This window comes from Perca flavescens, chromosome 11 (assembly GCF_004354835.1).
Source record: "Perca flavescens isolate YP-PL-M2 chromosome 11, PFLA_1.0, whole genome shotgun sequence".
In the NCBI taxonomy this organism is placed as follows: domain Eukaryota; kingdom Metazoa; phylum Chordata; class Actinopteri; order Perciformes; family Percidae; genus Perca; species Perca flavescens.
In genome coordinates, this window is record NC_041341.1 from 6,580,230 (window position 1) to 6,591,048 (window position 10,819).

General features: G+C 41.4%; 1 protein-coding gene across 2 annotated transcripts in view; it reads right to left on the bottom strand.

Annotated features, from left to right (window-relative positions):
* Positions 1-301: 301 nt before the first annotated feature.
* Positions 302-10,819, bottom strand: part of dusp19a (dual specificity phosphatase 19a) — a 21,064-nt gene continuing 10,546 nt past the window's right edge. Inside the window, exons 2-6 of one of the 2 annotated variants that reach the window (XM_028591750.1) lie at positions 8,923-8,979; positions 7,024-7,269; positions 5,162-5,208; positions 4,267-4,419; positions 302-988 (exon numbers count right to left, since the gene is read on the bottom strand). In XM_028591750.1, coding sequence (XP_028447551.1) covers positions 782-988; positions 4,267-4,419; positions 5,162-5,208; positions 7,024-7,246 — 630 coding nt within the window. In that variant the 5' untranslated portion in view covers positions 7,247-7,269; positions 8,923-8,979 and the 3' untranslated portion in view covers positions 302-781. The remainder of the gene's footprint in view (positions 989-4,266; positions 4,420-5,161; positions 5,209-7,023; positions 7,270-8,922; positions 8,980-10,819) is intronic. The other variant, XM_028591751.1, reaches the window with a different exon arrangement.

The following is a 10,819-nucleotide window of genomic DNA, read 5'->3' on the forward strand; positions in this document are numbered from 1 at the left end:
GTACATCTTTAAATAATGACTCACAAATATCTGTTGTTGCTGCTTTTGGTTTTAAGGCTCAATTTTTAGACTCAAACGGGAGGAAACGGTGCATTTGTTGGGAACTATGTTCAGCAGCGGATCAATACGTTTCAATACCAGACTTTGGATTTACATTTACGTTTTTTGGTTTTGGTCTTTTAATGGGATTTATCGACACTCGTAAATACGTAGATAGTTACCAGCCGTATCTTTTCAACATGGTTTCATACTCAGAGTAATAACAGTGAGCTGCAAACATTTCTGTTTCTGTCATTGACGTTTTTATTCATTTTTATGTTTAGAAATGAAAGATTCTGGAGTTTGTGGCTGCCCACCGCTCCTAAACAGTGAGGGAATGGGTTCAAATGCAGAGGAGGCATCCCCGCCCACAGAGACTTAATCTAATTTAACATAACAGAGAGATGACTCAAAGAACGACAGCACCACAACACAAAGAAGACATCGTCAATAATAGCACGCAAGCAAGAAAATAATGTCTTTTTGTCTCAAAACTAAAGACTATTTTCAAAGGGTTTAAGTGGTGTGCAGTATTTTATATCAACCTGTGGAATCATCTGGTCTGATTATTCTGGACCATTTAACAAGAGCTGAAAAAAAATCCTTAATATTACTTATGTCAGTTCTTGGAATGACCTGAAACATTTCTCATTAAAATCTAATCTTATCTTATCTAAAATCTTAATATCTAAATTTTTGGTTCTTGAACTGTCTGACCGCCCCGAGCATTTCTATTGCTGCCTCAGTGTTTGGATCCGTTGATCGTCGGCGTTTTGTAGCTCCGCAGTTGTTCCAGGAAGCCGGGGTTGGGGGACGAGGCGCCCCGAGCCGATTTGACCAATGAGAGGGCGGCGTCGAACGTCTGCCCTTCGCATGACATCAAGTAACCAATGACCACGGCCGGTGCCCGGGACACGCCGGCGTTACAGTGGACCAACACCACGCCTTTCTGGAGGAGAGACAGAAGCAAACGTTGATGTTAATGGATTGATCAGTTGATTTCAGCCACTTGGGGGCAGTATATGGGAAACACTGATATTTTATGGTCTCAATCGCTATCCTCCAGCCCCGAAAAACTTGGGACAAAACTTAAAGCTAAAGAAGTCCAACTACAGTTATTAGATCTGAGAAAAGTATTTTAGTTTCATTCATTCAGCTTAGGTGCTGCACCTAAACCTTATAATGGCGGGAAAACATTGGTAAAGGATCTGAATGATAGAAAGGCCCGTGGCCATTTGATTGGTAAGACAACAAAAATGGCGATTGTTGGTAGTTGTCATAGTGACAACATGCATCAGTGAGGCCGTAAACTGTGTCGCAGCTCGCTGGGAAGAGAGCCGCCGCCAAAGGGGTAAGCATGCCTCCACAAAGCATAGCTCCTATGGCCCCATTTTGATGCTACCAAGCCATCAACCGCCGTTAGCATCCCATTGACTCCCATTCATTTTGACGTCACATTGACCGCCAATAACTTTACATCTGAAGCGTTTAAAAGACTCTAATTGTCCATTGTTGATTTCTGAAGAAACACAACAATGTATAAAAGGCTCCATTACCTTGTACCTCACTTTATGGCTCCGTAGTAGACGTTTTTATAAAAATAGGCTAACGATTGGGTCATAACCAAGTTGAAGTTAAATACCCCTGGTTTTAGACATCATTGCCAATAATCTAAATCCTTATGGAGAAAACATCAATGGGATTTTTTTTGTCTTCTGGAACCACACTGTTGAGTACACTTCTTCCACCACTGAACTGGAGCAGGGAGAGGAAACGCTCCCTGAACACTAGATGGCTCTACAGACCGACAGAGAGCCGGGGCGAGCTGCAGCCCAACACCATAACGCGCTCCGTCACTAATGTGCTCTTTAGTTAATAGATGACTTGTTTTGTTAGTGGCCCATTAGAGTCTCCATTACAGCCGCTCTTTCCCCTTCTCACGGGAGCTTTACACCGCAGCTGTGTCCCAGTTATCAGGCCGAGCGTGACGCTCACTGCAGCCGGAACCAAACTGGTTTCTACCCAAAAAAAAACAAAGAGCTTTACTCAAAATGTCTCAGAGACAAGACAAAAAGAAATTAAAAAAAAAAATTAAAAACCTGACCCAAAACTTTTGTGAATGTTTATGAGAATGTGTGTGTAGTGTACAAACCTGAACATTCAGCTAAAAGCAGACCAGAATATTGTGTTAAAATCTGGATTTAAATAACAAAAATATTGATACTAACTTGACAAAAAAATTGATAACTTAAAAATGGATAGAAACGTGAAAATGTGAATACAAACATCTGAAAAATCCAAAAATCACAGCACAGAACAGAAAAATGCAGTGTAAACGTTTTGTAAAATTCAACTTGAATATTCAGGTATAGAAGCCAAAAAATACGTTGGTGGTGCACCTTTTTCCTGAACTTCCAAAATCCCAAACTTCAGAAAAATACCCACAAATGTGAGCAAGGCAGGACTCAAAAATTGAGTAAAAAAGCTCAGAATTTGGGTACCTGGGTAGCTCACCCGGTAGAAGGCGCGCCCATATACACAGCGGCCGCGGGTTCGACACCAACCTGTGGGCCTCTGCTGCATGTCATTACCCTCTCTCTCTCCCCTTTCATGTCTTCAGCTGTCCTATAAATTAAGGTCTAAAATGCCCAAAAATTATTCTTGAACAAATAAATAAAAAATAAACACTCAGAAATTATTGAAATTTTCTCGCAAAAAAACTGTGCTGTAAGTTGTCATAATGCTGCAAACTGTCGTACAAAAGCCCCAAAACACATGTAGCGTGTCGACCACTGCGGTCATGATGCTGTCGTTGTCATGACAGCGCCAATATGTGAGATGCCAGATGGCCTGCTGGGTAATGTGACCCTGCATTTCAAAGTAAAAGCATCAGTTTGATTATCAGGGCTGGAATTACCACATCCACACACAGAAACATATCATAATGAACACACACACACACACACACACACACACACACACACACACACACACACACACACACACACACACACACACACACACAGTAATCATACACCCCTAATGACTGCCTAATGACTCGCTGCGTCGATGTGTGTGTGTTTGTGTCTCTGTGTATGCGTGTGTGTTTGTGACTGTGTGTGTGTGTGCGTGTGTCTGTGTACGTGCACGTGTTTAGGTCCGTGTGTGTTTAGGTCTCTGTGTGTGTGTGTTTGTGACTGTGTGTGTGTTTATGTACTGTGTGTGTGTTTATGTACTGTGTGTGTGTGTGTGTGTGTGTGTGTGTGTGTGTGTGTGTGTGTGTGTGTGTGTGTGGTGTCATGTTAAGGTGAGCCACAGGCCTCGCCGCTAAAAGCTTGTATGACACTGAGATCTGATCTGTGCGCCTTTTAATAAAAGATGAAGAAAACTAAACATGTATTATTCACCAACAGGAGAGAGGAGAGAAATGCTTCACGTGTCAACCCTCATTTTAAGCCTCTTACATCGTCTCCTTCTTCCCATAATCCTTTGGCTTTATGGATGGGTCGTTTCCCTTTGTTGGACTTGATTCGGTCCTTTCGGTTTCACCTGTCACCTCCCTTTTGAGTTTCCAGTTTCTATAAAATGTCTTCGTATATGTGTTAGCAAGTTTTTTTTTTCCCCAGGAGTGCCAAAAATGTAATTTCCGCTTGCGGGACCAATTAACCCCGGTGTTGTCTTCCTGTCCACTGTGCAACTTTTTCTTTTTCTGGGTCAAAATTAAAACTTTTTTTTCCAACGTTTTGCTCATCACTGTTCCCGATGTTTTTGTCACCTTTTTTACCGACGTTTTTGTCACTTTTTCCCCAATGTTTTTGTCTGTTTTTTGTTTTGTGCTTTTTTTTTTGCTCGGCATATCCATCTGGGAAATTTCCGTTGGAGAACTTTTGGGAAGGGGTGAAAATACTGGTTAGCTGATTGGATAAACCATCTGTCTATCACCTATGTTGGTGATAGACGGGCCAAATCAACCAATCAGATCCATGAAGCGTATGAAAATACAAACACAAGCCCGCCCCTGCTGCTGCAGGCAAAGCATAGCTCGTTAGCTCAGCATGCAAGCAGCATGTCGGTAAAGGAGATTTGCCGTTTGTGTAACAAGAATTTAGGAATAAAAGGAACCATTTCAGGTTCACGGACCATATTCCCAAAGAAGGATCCAAGAGAAAAAAGCATTCGCGAGCGGCTAACAGAATTAGGGCTAAGAGAGTGACGTGTGAGGGTTACCTCACTGCGAGCCTGCTGGATGAAGTCACAGCAGTCCCGGATGTGAAGCAGCATGTCAGCGTCGGGGTGATCCAGAATGCTGACGGTCTTATAGATGAACAGGTCGGGGAACGCGTTCTCCACCCCGAAGGCCACGTTCAGGATGTGAGACACCTGAAGAAGAGGAGGAAGAGGAGCAGACTTTATCTCGATAACCCAGGAGTGAACGATGATGGTACGGCCATACAATCCCATTTTCACTTCATTTATTTAGGCTTTTTTTTACATTTTTACATCGCCACATCATGTCTGAGACGTCTGCTTTCGGGCTGCACGATGTGAAGGGAATATGCTAATTTAATTTAATTTATAATATAATATAATACTCTTTATTGATCCCCTATGGGGAAAATTGACAATTGACACACTGTTGTTATTACACACTACACACAGGCCTGAAATACACACACATGCTCAGGTCCTTTACATGCACTAATGGAGTGAAGTCAGAGTCAGGGGGCTGCGACTGCTGAACAGCCTTGCTCAAGAGCACCTTGGCAGTGCCCAGGAGGTGAAGTGGCATCTCTCCAGGTACCAGTCCAGATAAGTAGGGCTGGGTACCGAATTCTTTTCCAAATACTTTTTAGGCAGTATTTGGTATTGAGTATCGAAAAAATGCCTCGTCATTCCTTACCCAGCTGCAGTACCTAAGGAGTAAATCTCATCAGCGTCAGTCAAAACTTGAAAAAGAGACAAAAACATAAAAAAATAAATAAATAGCCCAAAAAAAAAAAAAAAACTTCAGGAAAAGCCCAGAATGGATACTTTTTTTTTTTTTAACGCAGCATCCTTCAACCAAGATCTAATGTTTGTGATTGGCTGTCTAAACGTTGTTTCAGAAGAAAAAGAATCTCACCTTGTGTTTTTTCAGCGTGCCAAAGTCATGGGCAGCATCTTGAGAACCTACACACACACACACACACACACACACACACACACACACACACACACACACACACTACTTAGTGGGCTGTCCAGGGTCACAGGGTCATTTATGTTCCACCTGTGAGCCCTGATGGGTCACCCTCCACCGCCCGTCCTCCCCCACACATGGGCTCATCTTACCCTCTGCTCTGAGCTGGGGCAGTTAAACGTGACTTCCAGGACATAGAATCTCGAAAACTCTGTGTTAAACAGCTTTCAAACTGAAAGTTTACAAGTCTTGATCAAAATAACTCCCCCATCCAATGCTTAATAAAAAACTTGTTTTTCCCATTCAAATTGAATCAGACATGACTGAAAGAGGACTTATTTGGAAGTCCATTTCTATTGGTTCTCACAGGATTTGGAGTTATGGTTTACTATGTTTTTTTACTATATTTACCTATGTACTTAAGCTTAATTGTCATTGCCCCCCCCGTCTGGGTTTGCGGTACATTCTTGGGTTTTCTCCGGCCAAATCTTTACCGGTCCAATCAGCGAACAGAGGGAGTGGCTGACAACGATGACGTTGAGGTTGTGCGCTAGTTTGAGTTGTAGTTCTGTAATGGAGGCGGAGAAAGACGCGAGCGAAGCCATTTGGTCCGTTGTGGCAACGCTGCCAAATATCCAGACGTTAAAGCCCGGGCAAGACCAATCTTTGCGGAGCTGTGTTGGTGGCCGTGATGTCGTGGCCCTTTTAAGCAAAAAATAGGCCGCACAGTTGCAGAATCGGTCTTCATTTTATATCGACAAAGGTCAGTTTAAAAGATTTTCGTGAGATTTTGAGAGGCGGCGAGCAGAGCCGGCCGCTCCTCCTTTGCATAAAGTTGGATGGATTCAACTTTATGCAAATGAGGAGCGGGCGAGTCAACGCCCCGCTTGTCCATAGGGTTCGTTTGGTATCGTACGAAAACGTATGCACACTAGTTTGTATGATATCTTACGAAATTGGGCAACCGCCCACGGGACGGTCAGTGACAGTCCAACCCCCTATGGGTGGGTTGAAAACATGCGGAACTAGCTGGCTGTAGTCCATAGACTCTGGGCAAAAATGCCTCCGATGACGCTAAATGACAATTTTTGTGTCATCAAACCCACAATACAGAGAAGGCTCGTCTAAGGGGGACATGAGGGAGGGAAGCACGGTCATTTCGAAAATACTACCGGGTTTCTACTGATACAAAGCTTAATGCTAATCGGTGAAGTATCCCTTTAAGTTTAGCGGTTTGGACAGACAAACGAAGTAGGGCTGCCACCTCTTAGTCGATTAGTCGACTAATCGGTCGTTTTGGTCTTTGTCGACTAAGATTTCTTTAGTTGATTAGTCATTTTTTATGCTTATTCATGCTTAATTACTCATTTCCAAGAAACTTATGAGCACATTTCTGGTAAACACAAGATTTAAAGTGGTGCTTTTGCAGGATTAATTGTGGAGAAACTCAGTTTTACAGATGGTTAATTAACTACATTTATATTGTGCTTTTCTAGTCTTAACCACCTCTCAAAGCGCACAGCTCTGTCAATTAAATCAACAAATCGATTAGTCAACAAAATTGTATAAGTGTTAGTCGACTAAGACTTTCTTTAGTCGAGGACAGCCCTAAAACGATGACTGTAAGCAGATTACAGAGCACTGCGAGCAGTCGGCCCTTTCAGCGGCCGCGAAGTTTTAGGCGACAAAACGAACGTCTCCGGTTTAGGGGCTCCGAAATGCCAGAGCAGCGTGAATGCGAGGTTTTTAAACCAAAACTTAGCAATGTATATGAGTCGGACTATTTACGTGGGACGTTCACTTACCCAGCAGCAGGTAGGGCTTGACGATGCCGACCTGCAGGTCCCAGGAAGTGTCGGGGACGTACCCCAGGATCTTCTCCGGGGCGACGGGGTCTTCCACCACAGTGATCGTAGAACCCTTCCAGGTCTCGATGATGCGCCGGCCGCTCAGTGACGTCACGCGAGTGCACTGCTTCCTCAACCGCGTCCGAGAGAAACTCTGGATCTCTGCAGTCAGGGACTGCATGACTGCACCGGACTGGAGTGAACCTGAGAGTTAAAAGAACCAGTAGCTGGAGGATATTTACGATATATGATATTTGGCAGAAAACTACCAGTACCGTTTCCGTTAAGTTGACGGACATTTCTGTTAATCCAAAAAAAACTGAAAACTCTGTAGATTTACAGTATATATCCTCTGTGCCTTTAACAAACATTTCTGTTAATCCTAAAATCTAAATATGGAAAAAACACCTGTGAAAAATCTATTTCTTCATATTAACACAGTATATTAGCCCGTATTTCCACCAGTGTATGTATGTATGTATGTATGTATGTATGTATGTATGTATGTATGTATGTATGTATATATATATATATATATATATATATATATATACATACATACACACACACGTTAAGCCTCTTTCACACATAGTTCTCTGTAACTTAAATGCACTGCTAATGATTTTCACTATGCACGCATGCACTACATTCAGGAACATTTCCGTCTTGCACAATTTCATACGTGCCATGGCAATGCCCGAATAAATCGGGCAGGGGATCATCCAGCAGATGGCTGTAATGCAAAACTTATGGACATCGATCACAGTAAAATAAGCGGATGGGGTAAATTAGGATGACGTCTAATTATTTAGGAACATGGCGGGCGATGAGATGTGCTTGTAAAGACACGATGCGAGTCCCCTAAACGATTCGAGTCGCCATATTTGACAGCTAGCTATGGCAACACCACTTAGACAAAGTGCGAAAACTAAATACTTTCACCCAGGAAACTGATGTTTGTTCCTCGGGAGTGTTTAAAATCCAAACCACAAACTTTTTTCTAAACTTAAAGGCTAACTACTGTTTTTTTTCCAACCTGGACCCTATTTTGTCTTTGTGTCTAAGTGACTGATGGGAACAACAATCTTTGACATTGGTCCAGTATTAAGAGAGATCTCTGCAGTCGGCAGCCGAGAAACAAGCTACAATCTAAGTTAATAGGACAATTGTCCAGCTTGTTTTTACCTTCACAAAAGTGCTTGTTTTGCCACTGACAGGCTCAGATTAATATTCTAAGTGTCTGACAACATCATCTGAATAAAAAGAGAAATGCATATCGAGTTTCAAACATCAGCACGTGAGCATTTATTTTGTCCACCCTAATGTCTATCAGTGCTCAAATGTAATACGGCATAGTATCGTGATATTTTACGTTGCTTCACGTATACAGAAAAACTCTATTGATACACGGACGCCAATTATCGATCTTTTATTATATAAATTGCACATGTCACTAATATTTTGGTAATACAATTAGATAGATAGATAGATAGATCACCTTACCATGCAGACTGAATCACAGGGTCAGTCCTTGCTCTATGAGAGTGTGTACCATGGTGGTAATTCAAAAAAGTCCAATAGTGCAAGGATAAAGTCTAGAGACCAGCATTAAATATGAACCATATAAGAGAATATTGAAATGAGATGAACAAAGAGATATTTATCATTGTACATGTTCACAAAGTTTTCCTTTGGGGACATCATTTAAAGTTGGAAAATGTAATAACTTGCAATATAACGCAGAATATCGCAAATATTATCGTATAGTGGAACCTCTGCTGATTCCCACCCCTAAAGTCTAGCCATGAAGACATAAAGTATGTACTATATGTGTAAAATTCTGTATGGGATAAAAACCTGTTTCTTCAGACGTTCAGCGTTGGTCCGGCTCCTATCAGAATGGCTCTGGTTCAGCTGATAGTCCAGTTAAAAACCAGAGCGAGAGTAGAGATCCGGTTCAGTTTCCGGAAAAGAAACACTCTTCTTCCCTCATCATCATCATCATCATCATCATCATCATCATCATCATCATCAGTCTGTTCCAGAGATAAACACTTTGGTTCAGCGAGACGTCTAGTCGGGTCCAGACGGGTCAGACTAAACCTGGTCCACCTTAGACTAGGTCCAGAACTAATCCAGTCTAACTATCTGTAGTCCCGTCTGCCCCAACTGAGTCAAACTGTGAACTGGACCAGCTCTGCTGGAGGTGAGACTGAACTGCTGCTGTGTAACATAAACCCTGCTGTCTGTCTGTCTGTCTGTCTCTGTAAGTCTGTCTGCCTGTCTGTCTCTCGATGTAAGTCTGTCTCTCTGTGAGTCTGTGAGTTTCTCAGATCTCATTTTGAGAGAAAGAATATCTCCAAAACTCGGCAAACAGACCTAGAATGAAGACATGAAGCCTATTTTTAACATGATGACATTAGAAAATAATAACAACAACAACAACAACAACAACAACATCAGGCTAAAAATACTCAAAATATGAATGGGCATATCTGTGGAGGATGCTGGTTCGTGTGTAGTCCACAAGAGGGAGCCCCCCCCTTAAGAGCTGCTAAAAGACCTGAAGAAAAACTGCAGCTGATAAAACAGCATTCATTTTACAAACCTATTTATTTATATGAAATGTGTTATATTTATATTTGTGTTGCATGTATCAAAACCAACTGTCTTCCATTCATAATTACAAGTGTCTCTGGTGTGAGCATAAACACCAATAACAATGTTCATCATAGACGGACAGACCGAGTTTCATGCAATATGCTAATTTAAAAAATATGTCATCATTAACTCATAAAATAAGAATTCTATAATAATGAATGAATTAATGGATGGATTGTAAACATCTGAAATGTAGCATTTAAATGTTTTTCAGTTACCAGACCATTCTACCTCTTTATAGACTTTTTTTCTACCAAAAATGTGATGTTTTTGTAACCTTCATTGGACCTATTATTGCATTACTTCCTTCGTCTTTTTGTCCAAGTTTTTTCGAAGTTTTTGTTGCCATTTTTTAAGTTATTGTCACTTTTTTTCTATCTATTCTTGCTCTACTTCCTTCCTTTTCTCGACTGTCTTTTTTCTGCCCTTTAAGGTTTTTGTCACTTTTTTTTCCACTGTATTTGCCTTACTTCCGTCTTTTTTCCCCAACATTTTATTTTTTTATTTAAAAAAGGGACAATGCACATCAATTGACATTTTTAGTTTAGACTCAAAATGTAAAAGTTCAGTTTCATCTGTAGTCCCTTGGCAGGTCAGCACATCATCATCATATTATTATTATTATCATATTAGCAAGCAAATAAAGAAAAAATAAGTTGTGTGTATGTGTGTGTGTGTGTGTGTGTGTGTGTGTGTGTGTGTGTGTGTGTGTGTGTGTGTGTGTATTCTCTGCAGGCAGGATGTTCCAGGCTACATTAGCCGCCACTAGCATAACACCATAAAACTGTCCATCGGGAGTGAACAGCGCTATAGGTCCTCTTCTAACGCTCCTCTGACCTGAACTCTTCTGTAAATCTAATAAATCTCTAATTGTTGTAGATTACTTTCAGCCCAATGTGTGTGTGTGTATGTCCAGCTGCAGTCTTATTTATGTTGGAAAAGATTCAGGTAGTTTCCAAGAATATTTCCACACAGAGAGGGTTTTCTGGCTGAAATCTGACCTTTTTATTCCACACACACACACACACGTCAAGTTTCTACAGAAGTTTGTTTTACATCTCAGAAAGAAGAGGAGACATGAGAAAATGACAAA